Source organism: Gavialis gangeticus, unplaced genomic scaffold (assembly GCF_001723915.1).
Source record: "Gavialis gangeticus isolate Ggan-Ray unplaced genomic scaffold, GavGan_comp1, whole genome shotgun sequence".
Taxonomy (NCBI): Eukaryota; Metazoa; Chordata; order Crocodylia; family Gavialidae; genus Gavialis; species Gavialis gangeticus.
In genome coordinates, this window is record NW_017729014.1 from 5,460,798 (window position 1) to 5,483,773 (window position 22,976).

Here is a 22,976-nt window from a genome sequence, read left to right on the forward strand (position 1 = left end):
TTTTTTTTTTTTTTTGTATTTTCTTCTAATGTGTGTAAAGAAAAATTCTTCTAACGTATTATAGTGACACCCAATGGTACAACTCTGTCTTTTTGTGTGATTAATTTATACATGGTAATTTATAATGGAATAAAAACCTTCATCTTTTTTATCATGTCAGACAACATTCAGCCTAGATATTTAATTTTCAAGGTCAAACCTCCCAGTAAACTAATGGGGGCCAAGAAATAACTCAAATGTTGAATTAAAGATTAGAATTAAAAGTAGTAATGGAAGGATTAGGAATTTGCTCCTACTGTGGTAGATTCTAATTCTGCAATTGTTTAATTGGGTGTTTAATTTTAAATGAGTTGTGGGTTTAAAAAAAAATCATGTACTACAGTGGTTCTCAATCTTTTTAGACTCATGGCGCCTTGATAAAGTCAAAGCACCCATCTTTAGACTTGTGGCACCTCTTCAAAGATGTCAGCACTTCGTTTTCACTTGATTTTGAAGTACAGATAACAGAGTAATTTCTTTTGTAAATAGCTCAGGAAGACCACAGCAGGTCAGAATGCTTTTAATACTGTGGATTTCAATTTGAAATTTCTGGGTTTCTCTTGTGATCATGTTTGCACACCTAAGAGTGCTAACATTGCATGGCATCCAGAAGCAACTCTGAAAGGCTCTCAAGACAACCCAGTGTGCCATGGCACCCTGATTGAGAATCACTGGTGTACCATAGTCTGTGGCAAGATTTATTTAGATAAATGTATACAAAAACCTTTTTTGTTGTTTTACAATAAAATTTTCTCACTTGAAAAAATTGGCAGAGGGAATGGGGGGCACATACAGTGTCTAAAACTGTTCTGGTGATTTTTTTAAAACTTGTTTTTATGTTGACTGTCCAATTTGAATGTGAAAAAACTATACAATTTCAACTTTTTCTCTTTTTAACCTAAAAATGGTTTTTTTAAATGTTGTTTTTAAATGACAGCTTTCAGCTTTGAATACATGTTTGGGTTAGTTTTAGTTAACTTAAAAATGCACCATTTTAACCAGATTTCTTTTTACATTTTCCTTTTTACCTTGGTTTAGTGTTTAATATGAATTTGATTGATCTGTCTTTACTCCTCTTTTGTGTCACTTAGTTATGCAGCTCATAACAAGCCTTCAAATTCAAAAGTATAAATCCTGGTGCATCCAAAGTAGTTGAACTCTAGAGCAACAGGGCAGTGTGTGAATGATACAGCATAAGTCTTGGCATTGTTAATAACTCTGGTATCTGTGTAGCAACTAAGCTGTTATTTTTGTTTGCTTTCAGGCTTCATGTGCGCAGTACCGTTTGATGGTTCGAGATGTGAACACCCTTCAAATCCTTCAGCTATACACTTGCCTGGATCAGATCCAATATGTGGAATGGTCATCTGATTCTCTCTTTATATTATGCGCCATGTACAAACGAGGGATTGTTCAGGTAAGGGCAGGTACAGCAGGGCCTGTGATTTCTGTCTAGAACTTAGTGTTAAATTTAGAATTTCCAATGCCAAGCATTAGTTCAGCATCTTTGCTGAAATAACATGCTTTGATCAATAGCACTTGCTCTGAAGAAAGCCCAAAGTACTCTTCTGAAAGTTTTAAAAGCTTTCTTATTTGAAATCAAAGTAAATTTAAAAAGTACTCAGTAAAATTATAAAACCAAAGGTGCCTGGAGAGCCTCTCAAACTTGCTGTTTCAGAAGGTAATAAATACATGCAGGCTTCTGTTAAAGGGAACAAAATCTTTAGACATGTTGGGCATTCAGAATGCAATCCTGGCAAAAATTTGCCTTAATACACAGAGATGTGTGGCTTACTTTTGTAGTGGAATCCAGCGCCAGTCCTTCATGGCCAAAGGCTTTCAAAGATTTCCTGACCTCTGCGATATGTGCTGATGGAATTTTCTTTTTCAGCTGTAGTGTGGTCTGCAGTGAGGAGAAGAGGGTTTGATGTACTGTTCAGTTTGCTGCACTGACTGATCTTCTCTCTGACTTAGGTCTGGTCTTTAGAACAGCCAGACTGGCACTGCAAGATTGACGAAGGGTCAGCAGGATTGGTGGCTTCGTGCTGGAGTCCGGATGGTCGTCACATTCTCAATACCACAGAGTTTCATGTAAGTGTGTGGTCATGACTGTTCCCATAGTGTCAGATGTTACTGTCTGCCCTTTGGCTCTTAAAATAGCCTGAAGTTCTTAAAGCTGTAGTGTTGCTCATAAGTGCTTTTATATATTGTTCTGATTTCTTTGGATTAATTCCAATTTGGCCCATATTTGTTTATTTACAGCTTGCTCTTCTTGCCTCTAGTAAAAATGTGACCTATAGAATTTTATATCAGTTTCAATAATAATATTTTGGATAATAATATATCTCAGCTTTCATTTTAAAGAACATACCACAATGTGACCCAAAATTCAGATTTAGACTTAAAAAAAAATCCCTCCAAACTTTTCCAGAATCTATGAACAGAAATGTTCCTATGGTTCTAATTGAGCATCTGAAAGTGGAAGTAACCTGTTTTTCTTGTCCCTATTGAGGAATGCAAACACTAGTGAACACTGTGAAAGTAAGTGAATTAGATAATATTTTAATCGAATGCAATGCAAGTTACTTAGAGAAAGTAATTTGTATGGCACAATTTTTATGTCCAAGTTGCTTTTAATTACAAATAGTTACAAAAACTTGCTCCTGAATTTTAGACCCTAATCTTGGATATACTTCCATGCATGTGTAACTTGTATAATAGTGGTATTGACTTCACTGGAACTATTTAAGACTAAATTAAGTGGTGTGTGCTTCCAGGATAAGGGTCCTAGCCTGGAGTCCAAACCAAGGTGATGTGTAGTTGGTTCACTATGAGCAAGGTCTAAAGCCTAGAGAAGTCAGCTAAAGAGTTCCTATTAACTTCAGTCAGTTTCTGTTCAGGGACAATGGGTAGTGTTACCCACTGAAAAGAAACTAAGAACTGAATTTTCCTGGCTGCTGAGGCTCTTGTGTGGGAACTAGTAGAAGACTTCAGATGTCAGGGCTGTTGCACCAACCATGCCCATCAACAATACATTCACTTCCTAATGAAACAGTTTTACAGTATGTTTGGGTTGCAAAATTTTCTAATTATGAGCATCTTGTATGACTGGATATAAGCATACATTTTTACAGGTAGAATACAAGTTTTAATTTGACCTTCTCCATTGCATGTTTATACCTGTATCTTGCTGTTTTTACAGAAGTGATGCTCCTGTTATCAATGTGGGAAAGCCTGTGTAGGTAGGGAGAGCAGCACATCAGTGTCATTGTGGGTGTGAAGGGAAATTTAGTTTGTGTAGGTTATTGGGAGTTATAGGAACCTTGAATGCTAACACTTCCAAGGGTGTGTGTGAATGAAATTGTATACAGCTAGAACACATTTTCTTGGGATTTTTAAGTTTCACAGGGCACTGTTTTGGTGTTATGTGGCTAGAGGTCCCTGTTTTCTTACCAGAGATCAACACTTTCTTTATTTTTATTGGAGACTGGGGACCAATACACGGTGAATTCAGGCATTAGTCTTCCCAATAATCATTTTCCTTAATGGGGATAACACTTTCCAGGTGTTCAATGTTAAGTTAATAAAAAAGGACACACGCCTAATATTCAGGCAAAGCTGCTGCAGTTCAAGTAACCCAGACTGTGGGCTGCAGCTTCATGGTGCAAGTAAGTTCAGAATGGCACGTGCATGTGTGTGTGGGTGGATGGATGAGTATTTGTTGCCACTCCTCAGAACTCACTCTGACCCCAAAGGATTTCATTAAGCCTTTGCCAAGTTGGCATCTGTGTCGGGATAGGCTTTCTCTCCAGCTGTAAACAGGTTGCTAAATTAACTTGTGTCAGACAGCTGCCTGGGTTACGCCAGTGTCTGTATTGTATTTACTCTCTAGTATGCTAAATCTATAGTCTACAGGGATGGTCTTGGGTAGCATATGAGACAGAAACTGTCAGGATACCCAATATCACCGTATTATGTACATTATCAAGTTCAGGGATTATTTGGTGGGTTCAAAGGTTCTCTGTCTACCCACGCTGCTCAACTTTGGAAGCCTGACGTTTTCATGTAACACTAACTAATTATTGTTCATACTTGTAATTCTTCAGGTCAACAAGTTAGCTCCGAAATAGGTTCAGTAATAGCTTTTCTTTATCCTACCACCAAGTGAAAAGGAGTGTGATTAGGCTACCTATATTAGTGGCACTTAAAATTTCCTACAACAAATTGCAGATGAGTTATTTTCATAGTAGGTGTGCTGTACTCTATATGAATTAAATATAGCTTAAATATAAAGCTTATATTTATCTTATGTATGGTAAACCAGTTTCTAACTTAATGTGTGGTAGTTTTCTACCATCATTTCAAACTGTATTGTTTCTAGATGGGTCTAAACTGACTAACAGATATTTTCTGAAGTGTACATTTAAGCTCTGTTTAAAAACATTCTAGTTTAAGCTTGTTATGCAATAACATAAAATGCTATAGGTGGGCTTCTAACCCTGCAAATGATGCATTGTAATTAGTTTGGTAGTAGTTACTAAGGTATAGTCAGTTTTAAAAAAACAACTTGACTATAAATTTCTGTTTGCATAGGGCACATCTGCAGGAGATGCCTTAATGTGCAGTGGACTGTTCTACTGCGCATTAGGGCATCACAGCAAAAACCGTGCTAATGCACAATAGAATTAGTCTGCTGCACAATAAGTGCTACAAAAAGGTTCACCTTTGCTATTGTGCATTAGCGCAGCTACTGTGCCTTTATCTGGTACCTCATATTAGAGGGTGCCTATACACAACCAGAGAGGCTGGAATTCCAGTGTGTTGGAATGGGCTCAATTAATCTGAGAGAGAGAATGATATTGACTCAATTAATTGACTTGATTAATCAAATCTGCTGGGATGTGGCAATTGCCATACTCCAGCAAACTCCTGCATCTCATACATCAGCGACTCTGTGCTTAAAATGGCAGTGGGTGTGCTTGAACAATAACTCATCAAACAAACTTTAGTTCAAGCACCCCTGCCACCATTTTTAAGCATGGGGATACTGATACAGGAGACATGGCAGTCCTTTAATTAGAGTGGCTCTTGGAGCCACTCTCATTAAAGTGCCATTCCCCCCCGCCACATGAATAAATGTACCCAGAGGTACTAAACTTAATGTGCAGTAGCAAAGGCTCATTAATGAACATATAAAAGTGCCCATACTCTTCAAATTATATAGATTTCCTTTTTTGTGTCTCTTCACTGTTAAGCTGTGTCATCATTGTTCAATTTGGTCATATTCTTCAGATGTTTCATTTGATCCTTTCATGCTAGGATCAACCAATGGGCAACAGTAAAGGGGAGACTCAAGCATTTATAACTAGCTATTTAACACGCATCATTTCTCATTTGCTGTTGAGAGTTTGACTTTGGTCTCTGGTTCATCATTACCAACAAATTACTTTTGTGCATTTTACTTTGTGGCCCATCACTTTTAGAATGAGCTTCCTGTAAATGTTTGTAGAGCTGTTGATTGGTCTCATTTAAATGGCTCAGTTGCAGTGATGCCAGCAAAATATTTGAAAACAGCAAAGATAGGCAATGGACTTAGCACTTGCCCCCTGTGCCCCCACTAAGCTGGCCATTTTTGTTTCTCTGCAGTCTCCTGCCTCCGTGTATATAATGGCACTTGGTTTGAAGTGATAAGCTACAAATAATATGTGTTCAGTTTCTGAATAACCTGAAGAAGCAGTAAGATAACTAGCATGCTAAAATGTAGAGGTACACCAATATATTGGTCACATATAGGATTGGCACTGATAAAAGAAAAATTAACATTATCGGAAATCGGCTTTTTTTTGGCTGATGTAGCTGATAATGTCACCAATAAATGCTGCATACATGCGCGCAGCCACAGTGTGCATGCGGCCAGGAATGCAGTCCGGCAGTATGGAAAGCAGCTGCCTGATGGTAAGTCTGTATGGGGAAAGGGGTTTGGGGGTGTGCAAATTGAAGCCCCCATGCTGAGGGAGGGAGGCAGGCAAAGGCAGGTGCTGCCCAGCCAGGGCAGTGAATGTGACCCTGCCAGGAGCGGGCCAGAGCTGTGCGTGGCTCATTGGGGACTGGGAGGGGAGGGGGTGGTAGGATGCTTTTCTCTGCTGCTGGACAAGCTGATGTGCTGCATACTATGATACAAAAAAAAGGCACGAGTCACCTTTGGGACCTACTACAATTTTAAGTGAAGTCAGCCGAATGTACCCCAAAGTCGCTTTGTTTTGCTAACACTTCACCTTAGTATCATGCACTTTTATCAAAGGGACTGATTAATGTAAAAAAAAAAATCATCTTGACTTTTCTGTTTTCCACAGAATGATGATTTTATGAAAAGTTGTTGTTGCAACTAATAGCCTTACTGTGATTTTGTGTTCTGAAAAGTGACCCATTAACATTATTTGAGGTTAAATTGTCTTAATTTAAAGGGTAATACTTCTTTTTTCTAACTGCCAACTCTCCAAACTCATCCTGGAATCAAAATCCAGGTTGGCTTTCTTTCTGATTTAATGAGAAATTATAATTTTGACCCATGACATCAAACACAAGATTGCTCACTGTCCTATGGCTATATTTGCTCTTTATTTTGAACCAGGGACAAAAAGTAACATGCTTATTTTAGTCAGTAGGGTAAACAGCTATAATTCTGAATTGGGAACGGTTTTAGATTTATAGAGTGAGAAACAATTTCTATACGGGGAAGAATTCAGAACAGAAAGCTTGCGCTGTAAAGACCATGTCTATTACTGTGCCAGTGCAATTGCCTGGTATCAAGGGGGTGTGCTCTTGCTGTAATCCCACTCTTAGTATACGTTGCAACTCTGCAGTTAACCTGAATAATGTCACTTCCAGTTCAGCAATCAGATTGGCACAAACCTCCATAGTATTAGTTTCTCTAATGGAATATACTATGCCAGGCATCTTGCATCTTGTCTGAATGTTACGTAGTGTGTAGGGCAAAGTACAGACGGTCAAAAAGCCCGAGGCTGAATTCATTCAGTCTTCACAGGTTAGTGTAAACTGCGTAGATTGAACAGATAAGCAAATAAACAGATATTCACTTGATTCTGGAAATGCTGCCACATGCCTGCAGTAGCTCAAGCCAGAAGCTGTGGTGGGGGGCACTGGAGCATACAGGTTGGGCCTTGGGCGGGCAATTATTTTGGGCAGAGGGCCACTTACTGAGTTTTGCAAGCCATCGAGGGCCGCATGACAGGCAGTCCAGGGCAGATCAATATTACTTTTCTAAATGTTTTAGGGGCCTGGTGGGCTGGCTAGAATGGCCTGGCGGGCCGCATCCGGCCCCTGGCCTGCATTTTGCCCACCCTTGGTTGGGCCAAGGCTAGCCCTGTGACGCAGGTTTGTGGGGAAGGTGCAAAGCATCCTGGGATTCTGGGGGTTGTGAGTTATCTTGAATCTGGAGGGGATCTGAGACAGAAGTTCAGTAAACTAATTTAACCCAAATCAGTTAAATCTGGTACTACATCCATCCAGGTTTATTTTAAATCGGTTTCAGCCATTTGAAAGTGGTGGATGTGCACTGAACTTCTGTTGCATTACAGATTTGAACTTGTTTCCGATCATTTATACCAGTTTGTGTAATTTCTGTCCCTAGCCTGTGTGTCCAAGTAAGTAAGAACTCAGCTAGAATAGAAAAAGGGATGGTGGTGCGTGCTGGTAAATTCACGATCAACTTCTGTTGAATCCAGACCTTTAATGTATGATAACGTATGATACTCAGATTTCCCCTAATTTCTGATGCTCCTTTTTTTCCCCTTTTAAAATTTGGTTTAGGTAATTTACTTCTCCAGTTAATAGGAAATAGAAGTTTTAAGCCTTTCTTTTCTCATGACTCCCATATTTTCTAGTCTAGCATAAGCCAGCTTTTCTAGCTTAGTTTGGGTGGTTAAGCTAGTAGCGAACCTGTTCTGAAACATATTGCTAGTGGTGGTTTTTTGGCCGTGTACTCATGTACATATTGAAGCTAATCCTCAGTAACTGTAAATGGCTATATTGGTTTGAAAAATACTTTCTGTCGAGGAATGCGCCCTAAATAATCCTCTGAAATCCCGCGCTGACAGACACAGCTATGTAAGGAGGCCTTGTGACCCAGTCAAGTCTGGGACAAAGTTGACAGTCACTTGAGATGCAAGGTTGTTTAAAAGTGTGTTTTGTATAGTGAAAATCACCAGTCTCACACCTGCCTGTCGATGTCAAAGTTGGGGCACAATCTCCAACCCAGCACTGGAGACTGTTTATCACGTTACCATCTAAATACTTTTTATTTCTCAGCTGTTTTTAGGCTATTTTAAAAATGCTTCTGCTTCTGGTTTGTTTTTCCACTGCAAAACAACAGCTGAAAATTTCCTGGACTCTGTTATCATCAGGATGTGAGTTTGACAATTCTACTTAATCCAGGAACCTATGCTAAGGGGAGAGAGAGAGAACCCCTCAGAGTGATGAGTAAAGAAATGCCTGAGCCCATCTAATTGGCCACAAGTTGTGTTTTCCTGTTGTAAAAATGGTCTGTTTTTTTTTCCTTCCTTGAATTTATTAAGTATTTCAAGGTGTATTGTGCCTTTATTTTGCATACATGCTAAATAAACTATACTATACTCTTCCCCCTTCACCTGTACTGCTCATTGTCAATTTAATGTGGCCTCTACAGATGTGAATGTGAAGGCTCACTTTTTTTCACAGTGATGTTAATCACATGTTGATAAATATAAGCAAAGATAATCATACCCTACACTTCATAAGTGTTATTAGAGTATTTTTCACAGTTTTGGAAAACTTTGTCACACAGATGGGGTAACTGAACTAAGTCACAAATAATAGCAGTATTTCCAAATGAGAGAATCTAATGGTAGGTATCCAAGTGGTCTGTGGGGTTTTGAGGGTTTTTTTAGAAATGTAAAATGTTAGGTTTGGAAAACTAGTTTGGAGAATTTCTGCCTATGTTACTTGATCAAAGGATCACATGGAATGAGTGGCAGAGATCTGAAGTGGGTCTCTTAACTCCTAAACAAATGCCTGTAAGTGACATTAGACAAGAGATGCTACTATTTAGTATGGGAGAGTTCCTGGACTCCTCAGGTGCTGTGGGATGCTAAATCCCATTTTATTTAATCATTGCAAATAAAGAAACTGTATGGAGAAGAAATGTATGTGCAAATGCATGTAGGAATTCTAAAATGTGAAAATGTGTGCACTGTATCTATGTAGGGTACCTGTGCCATAACAGCAAAATAAAGATGTTTAATACAGTTAAATCAATCATGAAAATTTTCCCCAGGTCCTCACAGAAATCAACTGCTTGATGAGGGGACAGTTTTTCATAATGATAAAGAGACTTGTACCTAGTACACTTGAGGTGGTTTGGGAACCTGTGAGGTTTCATTTGCTTTGTCTTCTACACAATACAGACACTGGGCAACAGGATTCCTTCCAGTGTGGATTTGCTGGTCTTTTCTTGAATGGAATGGAATGAAAGCTAAAGCAGAGCAGAGGTTAGAATGACTCTACAATCTTGCTATTCTCTGTCCTTGGGATGTTCCCTGGTCCCATTTACTTAGGCTTTATACAAGCAACAGGTGTTTGTCCTCTACTGAAGGGTCCAGACTGCCCACATGGGGCAGTGTAGGAGTGCCTTAGGTGCAGAGTACTTGTGGAGCCAACAGGCACGTTGACCAAGAAGCTAAGTTGGTAATAAAACTGTTAGCTTGAATGCCTGTCTCCTGAAAAACTGTAACCCAGAACTTTAGCATTCAGAGTTTGCAGCTGCTAAGCTTGTATTAAGTGGCACAGAATGTGTGTGAATATGTGCTGTGGGATTTGATTAAGGGAGGAGCAGCAGCAAGTACAGTTAACACTGCAATTAATAGGAGCAAGCACTGTATCACTATTTCAGTTGCTATAGAAGAATGTGAGTAGGCATTGTGTTGGTATTTTTAAAGTAAATCTTGTATTAGGAACAGCCTAATAATGGTATATATTTTTGTGTGTCCGGAAGTCAGCAGTTGCAGTGATATAAAACTTGATTATTAAAAGTCTATCTCATGGATTCCTCAAAGACCAAGTGTTTAGTTACTATATTACAAACTCCTAAAATAGTACAACAAATACTTGATTCTTACTTTATAAGAAGTTAAATAGGAGAGTGATAAAAGTGCTAAACAATAGAGATGCACTGATACATCAACCCATATCGTATTGGCACCAATAAAAGGAAAATTGACATTATCAGCAATTGGCTCTTTTTTGACTGATGTGGTTGATAATGACACTGATAAATGCTTTGTGCATGTATGCAGCTGCAGCATGCGCACGGCCAGGAATGCATCCCAGCAGTTTAGAAAGCAGCACTGGGCTGGTAAGTGTGGTGGAGGAAAGGGCGTGGGGGCAGGGGGCAGATCGAGAACCCCGTGGTGAGGGAGGGAGTAGGGTTGGGGCAGGTGTTGCACAGCCAGGGCAGGACACAGGATGGAGCCGTGGCTCTAGTGGGTGGGGATGGGGGAGTGGCTCCCGCTGCTGTATGCACCCCCAGGGGAGGCATGGGAGGGCATGTGCTCCCTGGATCTGTGTATGGGGTGAGGGTGGGCTGTACACTTGGGGCCAGGGGCTGTGCAAGCCTCTTCCCAGTGGGAGGGGGGTGGGTCTGGCTGTGCTCAGGGCGGGTGGTGGTGGTGGGAGGGGAGTGGCTATGGGGGGGGACTATGGTGAATTTGGGTTGGATGTAGCGCCCCTACCAGTGCTGCCCACTTCGCCCTGAGCATAGCCTGGGCCCAGCCCCTCCCCACTAGGAAAAGGCTGGCATAGCCTCAGGCCCTGAGTGTGCAGCGGGCAGCCCACCCTCGCTCCATGCATAGATCTGGGGGGGCGCATGTGCTCCCCATGCCTCCCCGGGGTGTGCACAGTGGCAGGAGCCACTCCCCTCCCCCACCCCTCACTACTTCAGACAAGCCATGGCTCCGTTCCCTGCCCTGTCCCAGCTGTACAGCATCTGCCCCTGCCCCAGCTCCACTCCTTCCCTCACCATGTGGGCCTCAATCTGCACCCCACATGCCCCTTCCCCCTGCCATGCCCCTTCCCCCCACAGACTTACTAGGTGGACGCTGCTGTCCAAGCTGTTGGGCTGCATATTGACAATTGGATTGGTATTAGCCAATATGGCTGGCTAATAAGGCCATCATTATCTGCCCCAAAATTCTTTATCGGTGCACCCTTAATAAACATGTGTCTGCCACTACTTCCTATACTAATTCTTCATTTTCCTTGGTACAAACAAGGTTAGGTAGAGGGGTGGGGAGCAAAGGAGCAACTGACTATGTTCTTTCCTGGTTTGCAAGAAGCCCTGGTTCAACTTTTAAGTTGCTTCTTTAGACCTCTCTTGCAAGCAGTCTTTGGCATTATTCTTTACGTGAAGCTTCTTATGATGCTAACCATGGAGGAGGTTGGTGAATTAAAACTAATAATCTCTTGCCTTGGGACTCCCTGGATTCTTATGTGCAGAAGTACCACTTATTAGGATTTAGTAAAAATATAGGTGGGCCAGCACTTTGCCACGTGCAGCAGGTGTTAGTGTCCAAGAAGTTAAGTGCAGGATCTGACTTTGTGGCTGGAAAATGCATTTTAGTGAAATAAGAAAAGTCTGCACAGTTGCTCTAGAAACACAAATGAAAGCTATGCCTGACCAGGACTGACTGCTGTTGGAGAAGGCTATTTCAGAGAAGTTTTAAGCAAGCCTGGCAGGGACAAACAAAAACATTCTAACCATGGTAGAAGCTTCCTAACTCAGGTGGCAGTGGTTGGTGTACTGGGGTCAGCAGTGTTTTTGGGCAGAGTGGCAAAAACACTTGCAACCTCAATTTGTAAGATATTGGCATGTCAGGGGCGGATGGCAGGGGAGCTGTGAGGGGCTCAATCCTTGTTGTGACAGTGCAGCCCAGGCCCCTTCCCCGCTATCTGCCCTGAGGTATGTGTTTACCTGCCACCAGCAGTGAGCCAGGCTGGGGCTCTGTGCACCTTGGTGCAGTCACTTGCAGCCTCCCAGTTTCATGCCATAGTCAGCCTGGGCTCTGGGCAGGCCCTGCCTGCCTGCCACAGAGCCCAGGCTGCTCACGAGCAAGCAACTCCACTTTGGTTCATGGAGCTCCAGCCTGGCTAGCTGCTGGGAGCAGGTGCATGGGCTGAGGCTGCACTGCCACAACAAGGATCAGACTCCTCACAGCTCTTCCGCCATCTGCCTTGGTGTACGTGCCAAGCAAAGTGCCTTTGTATGCCACACCCTGGCACGTGCCAGGGGTTGCCTACTCCTGGTGTAGGCCTTGAAGCAGGCAACCATATCTCCCTTCAGGACTGTAACATCATCTAATGGTTTTATTTTCCTCCTTTCTTAGACAAACCATTAAAATTGATATGGAGAATGATATAGTTATTCTACACTTATGTATTATATTAGCTATTGGTTGTAAGATGTGTTGGTGTTGATGGTACTGTACCAGGACTTTCTTCCTAGTATACCTTTCTCCATCATGTAAGAAAATAACTTTTTTCAATTTCCAAATATAAATGCAAGGTTCACTTGGCATATTGATGAAGACCATGTGTTTTGTGTTGCTGCTGTTGCTATGGGAGAGTAAGTATTTGTTTTTAATTGAATAATCTGTAGATGGTAACATGGAGCTGCCATAATGCAGGCTGTGACCTTGAAGTGCTGTGGAGAGGTCTGCTTTGCAGCTGACTGCCTCCTCTGCAGTTCCTGCATTCTGCAGATGCACAAGTCTCCAAAAATACCTCACTCACCATGGAAATAGCTTATTTTGTATAGTTTGCTTTCTGTTGGTACTTCCGTAAATTGAGCTTGGATAATCGTGAAACGTAGTGTTTTTTGGCATGGGTTGAGGAGAGAGGAGAGAGATGCTAATTAAATAGTATGGGTCTTGATTTTTTAAAAACTGAAAAGTATAGTGTAGACTTATTAACTAGTCACGTAGTCACTAAGTCTTGAATTGACACTGTTTCCTATTCTCTTGAATTTCATTAAAGACTTAAATGCAAGAATTTCTCTGTTCTTTCTCAACTATTTATTTCACATTGTTTGAGACTTAAAAATTGTTTATGTAGGCCAGGGGTGGGCAAAATACAGCCTGTAGCCTGGATCCGGCCCACCAGCCTGTTCTGTCTGGCCCGCGGAGCTTCTAAAAAAGTAGGACCCAGCGGGAGCCTGTGACTAAGCATAAAGGCTAGCCTGGCTCCCCTCAGCCCCCAACCAGAAGTCTTTGCGGCTTCTGGCCCCTGCCCCTGGAGCTGTTCCCCCTCCCTCTGAGTGGAAAATGAGGTAAGAGTGGCTGGAAGTGGTGGTTGCGGTGAGCGTTGGGGCTGCAGGGAGCGGTGCAGTGGGAGGGGGCTGTGGGGAGCAGCACGGGAAGTGGCAGCTGCGGGGAGTGGTGGGACCCACGTAGTGCACAGCAGGCAGTGGAGCCACAGCGGTCAGCGGAGCCATGGTGGTCCCCGGTGGACAGCGGGGCCACGGCAGGCAGTACAGTGGGCCCCGACAGGTGGCAGAGCCATGGCCAGGCCCCAGCAGGTGGCGGGGCCGCAGTGAGCCCCGGGAGGCAGCGGAGCCACGGCAGGCAACAGAACTGTTGCAGGCTCCGACAGTTGGTGGGGTTGCGGTGGGTGGTGGAGCAGTAGCAGGTGGTGGGCCTTGGCAGGTGGCAGAGCTGTAGCTGGGCTCCAGCGAGCGGTGGGAACCAGTGGGCAGCAGAGCCGCAGCGGGACCTGGTAGGTGGCGGAGCCCCAGTGGGCAGTGGGGAGGCAGCAGGCCCCAGGAGACGGCAGAGCCACAGCAGGAGGTGGGCCCCAGGTGGTGGCAGAGCCGCGGCTGGGCCCCAAGAGGACCCTGCGGGCAGCAGAGCCCCAGCGGGCTGCAGCAGCACAGGCACAGCTGACCCCAATGGACAGCATAGCTCTGGAGGGTCCAGCAGATGGCAGAGCCACAGTGAGTGGCAGGGTTGTGCCAGGCAGTGGAGTCATAGCGGGGCTGTGGCAGGCGATGCCCCCTGTTGGGGGCTGCAGACAGCACTGCAGGGAGCAGTGGGCAAGCCTGCAGGAAGGGAATGCAGGGAAAGGTGGTTGTGGGTGGAAACATGGAGCCTGTGCAAGTGCCCTGGGACTGGCAGAGACCCAGGGCATGGGGTCTGCCTGGGTGCATTGTGTGAGGCTCACATGCAGTGTGTTATAGCTGCACACTATGGAGCTGGCAGCCCAGGCCCAGCTCTCAGCACACACCCAGCCACTATTCCCACACCCTACCGCACACACTCTTCCCAACCACACCGCCACTTATACCCCTTGCTGCCCACACAAAACACACAGTAGGACTGTATTTTAAGCTATTATGCAGCCATTTCTAGATACATTTTTTGTAAACACATAAATTAGTAGAAAAACATTTTTAAATAAAATTAAAATAGGTTTATAGTAGATGTCGTGTGTGTATTTTTGTGTGGGTGGGTGTATACATATACATATATATATATCTTTTTCACAGTTTCCAGATCACAGCACCTTTCCTCCCAAAAGGAGTACTTCCAGGGCAAGGGGAGGGACGTCCAGTGGCAAAGGTCAGGGGCTAGGAGGTCAGACTTCCAGTCCCAATATGGCAACCAGGGGCGGGGCAACTGTCAAGGGGCGGGGCTACCCATGCAGCCCTCGACAGCTTCCCAAAACTTGGTAAGTCGCCCTCCACCCAAAATAATCGCCTGCCTCTGATGTAGGTGAAAGTGACCTATAAGACACAGACAGTGTGAAGTTACTCTTTTCCTATTATCCACATCTAATATTACTTTTATTGAAGTAGTGTTAGTGTTCTGCATCTTGTAGCTCAAGTGTTGCAAAGCATAAATGTCGCTAATATTTTTTTTTAATTATGGGAACTGAGTGCTTACAGATCTTAGATTTACTTAGGATCCCATGCTAATGTTTTGTCAAGCTTTTCATTAAACTCATAGAACTAAGGAAAAGCAAAGACAACACAGTTGATGTATAGCACTTAACTCCATTCCTTAGGTCTAGATATTGCATCAGACCTATGCTGATCTCCAATTATGTGGGAAAATTTGGGAATATGCAACTGAATTGAACATGGACAGTGCAGAATTGGTGTTCTGTTTTGTCTTTCATGTTTACTTGCATTTTAAATTCTTATAATTTATTAATGTACATAGTAGGCTTCTGTTGCCAAAATTTCTTGCAAGGTAAGACTACCTTTTCAATGTAAACTCTTACACATCTGCATCTAACATGGAAGGGCTGTTTGCTTTTGTTTCCTCATGCAATTCCCTGCTTTTAAAAGTTCAGAAGTGGGTATGCAGTTATCCGAGATAACTGTATACTGCATTATAGTGGAATTTTTTTTTGTAATGGCTGCAGTACATTACACCTGAAAACAATGCAACAAAGAAATAAAACAGAACAGCAAAAGTACTAGTTCTGTGGATGCTTTTAACTTGATGAATTGTTAGACAAGTTAATAGAATGGGCCTTACAGAAGATTTATATAAATGTGTTATGAAAAGATGCTTGTGAATAAAAAATAATTAAATATCACAATAGAGGGAGTCTAAGAATGTTTCTTGTATATTAGCAAATATTTTGGGTTCTGTGGTCTAATATATTTTGACATGAGACTCTCAGAAAAAAATATGCAGAGTAGCATGCGCTCTTCTAATGGAGCATTCGGTGTTCTGGAACTAGGTTCCCTGTATAGTTTTTTTCAGCTGCAAAGATAAACAAATACTATCTTGTCTTGTTCTCTCCAACAGCTGCGGATAACTGTCTGGTCTTTGTGTACAAAATCTGTATCTTATATCAAGTATCCCAAAGCCTGTCAGCAGGGTGAGTGTATCAAACCTAATATGGGAATGGTATTTTTAATAATGGCAGCAGAGAATGGAATTTATATATAATGATCAAACATATGTTTAGGATCTGGGTGCATCTGAGTTCTTGCCACCTGAATTGTACATCAGCCTTGGGGCATGTATATCTTCCTTCAGCAAGCTGTCCTACCATTATTGTAGTCAGTGGCAGTGAAAACTACCCTGTAATCATGTTCTCACTGCCTGAGATGCAAGTGTTGCATTTAGCTTATTTAATTGGCCATTTCCCATGTCTTTTTTTAAAAAAGATGCTGAACAAAATGGTTGTGAGGTCTTACAGTAACTAGTGATTTTTTTTCTGTAAATAATATAGCTAGAGAGCCTAGAATGACACAAAAGCATATAAATGCCTTCTCCGTTACTCTTTCTTTTCTATGCATCCCTACTTGATCCATGCAAACGTGGTTGCAACAGGGTGGCATATTGAGACCTTGTACAGAGGTTCAAGACATTGATGTCCAGTGCTTGAGCTATGTGTGATGAGAAAGTAATTTACTGCCATGTCTTAGTGGCAGGTGCATTTTAATTAATTCCAGAAAGGATTGAAAAAGGGATGCAAGTGTCTTTGGGTAGGTACAAAGGGAAATATGGTGGAAAGAAAGAATGTGCAGGGGAAATGGTAGGCTCATCCAAGCTTGATGAGAGAAAAGTTTGGGTTGAAGACTATTGTTACCACTGAAGTGAAACCCCAAGAAGGGGTAGACTTGCACCATGTACAATGATAGCCTCTTCAGAGAAGGGTGGGAGCAACTTCTGGTAACACTTGTTAGATTGTGGGATTTTTTGGAACAAGGAGTTTGCTTAGTTTTGCAAAGTGCCTAATGCGCTCCATTACAGCAGTGAATAATGTGGTTGTTTGGCCAGTGGGTTGGATATATTATCACTTCACTAATACTAATCCTCAAAGAGATAAGTGGCTTTAATTGCCATTTAAGAAATGTGAAAAGGGTATTAGTGTCAGAACTGAAGTTAGAATTTTAGCTTTTAGTTTAGCTGCCTTCTGTTCTGAGATCATGCTACTCTTCCTTACATGAAGCAGTTCAGGTATTTTGTGAAAGCTGTTGAGAACTGATATTGGAAAGGGCATGAATTTCTTAGTTTAAAAACTAATTCTTCCATCTCAATTTATTTAACTTATCTCTATTTACTTCTTTTATTAAAGTACAGTTTTACATAAACATGATCTGACAGTGGCTAAACATGTGACCTGACAAAATAATTAAATATTTAACACGTAAAAACTGCCAAGGTAACAAACCAGCTAGTAACTAATCTTTGATGCCATAGAAGAAACAGATGTTAATCTGTTAGAGGACAGGCTAAAGGAAAATTAAAAATTTTAACTGTTCTTTCATGAAAAGCTGTTGCTATGACTTCACAATTTTACTTTTTTTTAACCTCATAAAACTCTAACCTTTTTGGCAGGGATAGCGTTTACGAAAGATGGCCACTACATGGCCTTAGCAGAGAGGCGTGACTGCAAAGACTTCATTAGCCTATTTGTGTGCAGTGATTGGCAACTCTTGCGGGTAAGACATCTCTTAATATTCCACTGCTATTGCACAGATCTCAAGTGTACACTCTTTAGTAGAAATTACAACTAAGTGACCAAACTGCTTTAATTCTTCATGTTTAGACTTGCAAATATAGAGCATCTCTTTCACTCCCTGGTTGGTGTACAAATATGTGGAAAAATCTGCTCAGGTTATCACAAACTTTACTGTTGAAGTGCCACACTTCTGTTGTGAGGCCCTGCCAATATCTTGTCTTTAGTTCTTGAGGAATTATCGTTACAGTAAAATACATTGTATCAAGTACATTGAAAAGAACTTGCAAATTAATAATCTAATCTGTAAATTACAACATTATTCTTGCTGTATTTAGTAGATTATAAGATGAGGGTTCCCCCTTCCCCCACTCAACGTGGGTTAAGCCTGGTCTTATTGCACATGATTTACCTGGAATCAGAAAATGCGCAGGGGACAATGAAATTAGTGAAGAGAGAGCACAGCCAGGCACCCGTCACATGGCCAACCAGCAGAGGGTGCCCAGGCTCATGCAAGCCACCCTCCTCTCAGCATGCAGAGTTTCTAGCCAGCTAGTGTAGGGTCACTCGTAGCTGCTGCCTACCAATGCATGCCAAGTTACTTTGGCACCCTGTGGTCAGAAATCTTTCAGGCAGCTCAAAATGACCCAGCAAGTATCAGCCAGGCACTGTTCCCACAGCCTATGGGGTTTCTGGCCAGCCCATGCCAACTGACTGAGCTGCCGCTCAAACAGGAGGTGCCAGAGCAACCTGGAACACAGCAAGGGACTTGGTGCATGCTGGCCAGAAACCCCATATGCTGCAGGGACTGTGCCTGTCCAGCGCCTGCTGGTCATTTCAAGCTGCATGCAGGATTTCTCTTCAGAGGGTGACAAATTAACTCAACATGTGCTGGCAGGCAGCTATTCAGAGCGACTCAACACCCACTGGCCAGGAACCCTGGACACAGCTTGAAATGACCTGGTGGACAGTAGCCAGGCACAGTCCCCGCAGCATGTGGGGTTTCTGGCCAGCATGCACTGAGTTGTTCTGAGCTGCTGCTCAAGTGGTGGGTGCCAGAACAACTTAGCATGTGGCAAGGAACACAGCCCAGGCTGTCAATGCATGCTGAGTTGCTCTGGCACTTGCGACTGGGGCAGCAGCTCAGAGTGACTCAGCACATACAGGCCAGAGATCCTGCATGTTGCGGGGGCAGTGCCTTACCAGTGCCTGCTAGGTCACTGAGTTGTGTGCAAGGAGCCTGGCCAGCACATGCTGAATTGTCTTGGTACCCACTGACCAGGCAGCAGCTGGGAGTCACTTGATCACCTGCCTGCCAAGCACCCAGCACACTGTGGGGAGGGCCTGGCAAGCACACAGCAGGAAGGGACCCCGCAGGGGCTAGTCATTACCCAGGAAGGAGGGATCCCAGTCAGTACACAGCAGGGAGGGACCCAAGAAGGGCTGGCTAGCACTCAAGGAGGAGGGACCCTCGGGGGCTAGCCAGACACTCTGTATGTTGCAGGGAGGGACCTAATTGCAGTGACGAGGGACACCGCATATGGTGAGGGACCCAATGCAAAGCTCTGGGCCGCAGTAGGGAGGGATCCAGTGCACACTGAGATTCCTAGCAGTGGCAATAAGGGATTTAGCACATGGCAAGACTCCTAGAAATTCCAGTGAGGGACCAGGCAGCAGTGACAAGGGATCCAGCCTGTGGCGAGGCAACAACGAGGCGCCCAGCATAAGCTAGCCAGTGAGGGACCTTGCACACAGCAAGGCTCCGGGCAGCAAAGTATCCAGCAGAGGGGCAGGTGGCAGGAGAGCAGCCAGCAGGGTAGCAGGGAAAGCAGCAGATCACAGGGCCTGATCACCACTGACTGGCCCAAATTTAAAACTATGGCAAATTCTGTGGGGTTAGTAGTGGTAGGGGAACCCCATTACAGACCGGGCATGTCTACATGTGTGATTAATGTGCATGAATAAAATCTGGAGCTTATTGCTCCAGAGTTCTTGAGTGCAGCACGTGGAGCCTGGTTGGAGCAGCCTGGGCTGGCAGGGGACCTGGAGGTCAGCCTGCTAGCCCAGGGCTGTTCCAGCTGGGCTCCATATGCTGCGGAGCAGTTGGCTGAGGCATGAAAGTGCTTCAGTGCGGGGGCTGCCTGCCAGCTGGCCCCACACTGAAGCACCCTGTGCCCCAGCCAGCCAAAGCAGTGTGTACACATGTCCTGCTGTGTGCAAAGAAACTCCACAGCAGGGTAATACTTGTATTTACAAGTACTACCCTGCTGCAGAGTTTATTAGTTTAATTCACCCTAATAGAGGTGCACATGTAGACACTGAAACATTTACTGTGCAGTAAGTCAACTGCGCAATAAACGTCTCATGTAGACATGCTCACCATGGAGTAAGAAAAGGAAGAAGTGGTACAAATGTGAAGATACCAAAAGGATTATGGTGCAGCTGTGATATAAACTTAAAAATGAAGGTTGTAAATTATGCTAAAAAAATATAATTATGAGGCGGGAAGGAAGTTATAGTATTACTGAAGCAACTGTGCATTGATAGAAGCAATTAAAAGGAAAACCCGGAAATGCTAAGTCCACACAGAAAATATTCAGGGATCCAAAAAGAGGTCACTTTTCTGAAATCTGATAAGCAAGTTCTCAAGTATGCTCAAGAAAAGAGAAAGGAGGGGGATGCCAATTACCCGTGAAGTGCTTTGACTCAAGGCATTAGAAATAGCAAAGGAATTGAACGTTCCTCTTCAAAAATTCAAAGCAAGTAGTGAGTGGTTGTATCCAAATGATGTGACGTAGTGGCTTAGTCGCAAGATAAAGAACACCACTTGTGCAAAAATTACCATCAGACTGCAGCAAAAGACTTGTTGAATTCTGCTGCTACATTATTGAGCTACACAAAATATGATTACCTGCTGGGCCAGAGATGTAATGCTGATGAGACTACAGTCTATATTGACATGCCAACCAATGGTATCATCCATGAGAGGCACAAAATCCATAATTAGGAGAAATGCAGGAAATGAAAAGTTGTGAATTAGTGATGTTAGCAGTATTGGTGGATGGGAGAAAATTGCCAGCCTATGTGATTCTGAAAGCAAAACTCTGCCAAAAGAAACGGTTCTGTTAAAAGTAGTGTTTAGGTGCCAAGAACAAGAATGGATGTCAAGTGAACTGATGAATGACTTTTTAGATGTTGTGTGGAAATGGAGACCTGGGGCACTGCTAAAGAAAAGAGGAATGTTGGAGTTAGATGCATTCAGAAGGTATTTAACATCAGATGTGAAAGTAAAAATTCAGTCCGTGAATTGTGATCTTGTAGTCAGATCTGCTGGTATGACATTTCAACTCCAAGTATTGGATGTCAGTAAATAAGCCCTTTAATGACAATTTATGGTGTCAGTACTCAGACTCGCTCGTGGCAGGGAACCATGTGCTTAGATCTGGTGGGAAGATTATGAAGCCAACCATAACACTACTTTGCCAATAGATTCTGACTTCTTGGGAAAGGGTATTTTCAGAATCCATTTTTAAAGGCTTCAAGAAGTGCTGTATATCCAGTGCCCATGGATGGAACTGAAGATGATGTTTTATGAGAACAGTGAGGAGTGTGAGGATACATATGAAAGTGACCAGTCCTAAGTTGTAGGTCTGAAAGGAGTAGCACTCGCCAGATTCTGGACAGAACCTAATATAAATTAAGTTAATGTTTCACATTAGCTCCAATTCAAACTTACGATTTACTGGGTGCATCTACATGTGAAATTAAGGCAAAGCAATAAACTCCAGAGCTGTTTGAGCCAAAGTAAACTGCTTTCAGGTGGAGCATCTACATGTGTGCCTGGGACAGCAGCAATTTGAGCTGGGGCAGAGCAGGCCCGGGCTGGCAGGGGGCATGGGCGTGGTCAGCTGCAGGCTGTGGGTGGCAGCATTGGGGTTGGCTGGAACGTGAGGGTGCAAAACCTGTGGGGCCGTTGCCTAGGCAGCCACCAGGAGTCTGGCCCCTGCCCAGTCACCATTTACACATGCATTTCAGGGCCGTTAATTACTCTGCTGTAAGATATTTCTTACGGTGGATTTAATTTGTTTACTGTGTGCTAATACCGGTGCACTTGTAGAAGGTGGTGCTTTACTGTGGAGCTAGTTGGTCTATTCTGCATTGAAGTGCATGTGTTGATGCACCCCTGGTATTACTGTAGTTTTTGTCAGTAGGTCTGTTTATAAAAATACCAAATTAAGATTTTTCGTTGTGTGGGATCTAATTATTGGGGGGTCCTTTTAAATTCAGAGTTGTCTCTAGATTTGAGTAAAATACAGTGTGTCTGTATTTTCTATTTAAAGTAGACTATGCAGTCTAAAGAATGCATGCTATGAAAGGCCACCAGGAAATGCACTTCATATTAAGAAAGCTTAATTACGTCTATCTTCCCTAGAGAAAATAAGGAAAGAGTGAAAGCAGAATATTATAACAAAGGAAAAGGAATTTTGTTTTATATAATCAAACACAGGAAAAATCTGTTAACTTAGCAATAGGATCTAAGTAAGTAGAAGTGATAATTTAGAGTGGATTGTTCTATTAAGTTGTAGAGCTGGTATGCAAACACGGTGTTCTGTGTGTTTAACTATTCAGTTTTCTTTTCTCTACATTTGGAAAGCATTTTGACACTGAAACTCAAGACTTGGCTGGCATTGAATGGGCTCCAAATGGATGTGTTCTGGCAGTGTGGGATACCTGTCTAGAGGTATGAGAGACCGTTTGTTTCTAAAGATTGTAAGTGCTTAACGATGACACTTCCTAGTTGCTGTTACAACATAAAGCAGTATATTGTCAAAAAGAATAACAGCGTAAGAGCATTTTTGTAGCAAAAGCAATCAAGCAGTTAAATGGTGATGTTACATGTGTATATCAAACAGTTCCTGCATTCGCCATCAGAGGTCACTTACTACATTATCCAGCTTATTCTTTCTAATATATGTATTGTATTAAAAATTTAACTTTTAGTTTGTTTTGAAAAATGGGAGAACAGCTGCCTAAATCTTTAACAGAAGAGTTTTCACTAAGGGATTGTTTACCTGGTAAATTAAGGTTGGGTAAATGAGGATGTGAATCTATGGCACACTTGAAATGCCTCTGAGCAGTAAAGTTAGTGTGTGCTGAGTGATCCTGCAGAGTTAGTATGGAGTAATTTGTGTTCTATAAAATTACACCCTAGTTTGCTTTGTAAGAACTTGCCTGTGTAGATAAGTTTGTAGAGAAAAAGACAACTCTCCCTTTAACATATGTGGTTTTTAGGTGAGGATAACCTGACAAAAGGCTATTTAGTTTGTATCAGTAAGTTTGTTTGCTTGTTCATTTTCTTAAACAATATCGCTAATCTTTAGAGCTAATGAATTTGTGTTCCAGTATAAAAT

The 22,976-nt window shown here is 42.8% G+C and overlaps 1 protein-coding gene across 1 annotated transcript in view; it reads left to right on the top strand.

The window, feature by feature from the left end:
• WRAP73 (WD repeat containing, antisense to TP73) overlaps positions 1–22,976 on the top strand; it is a 38,760-nt gene that overhangs the window by 1,393 nt on the left and 14,391 nt on the right. The window contains exons 2-6 of the mRNA XM_019511650.1: positions 1,304–1,456; positions 2,014–2,130; positions 15,903–15,975; positions 17,445–17,548; positions 22,220–22,306. Of these exons, the coding sequence (XP_019367195.1) occupies positions 1,304–1,456; positions 2,014–2,130; positions 15,903–15,975; positions 17,445–17,548; positions 22,220–22,306 (534 nt within the window). The remainder of the gene's footprint in view (positions 1–1,303; positions 1,457–2,013; positions 2,131–15,902; positions 15,976–17,444; positions 17,549–22,219; positions 22,307–22,976) is intronic.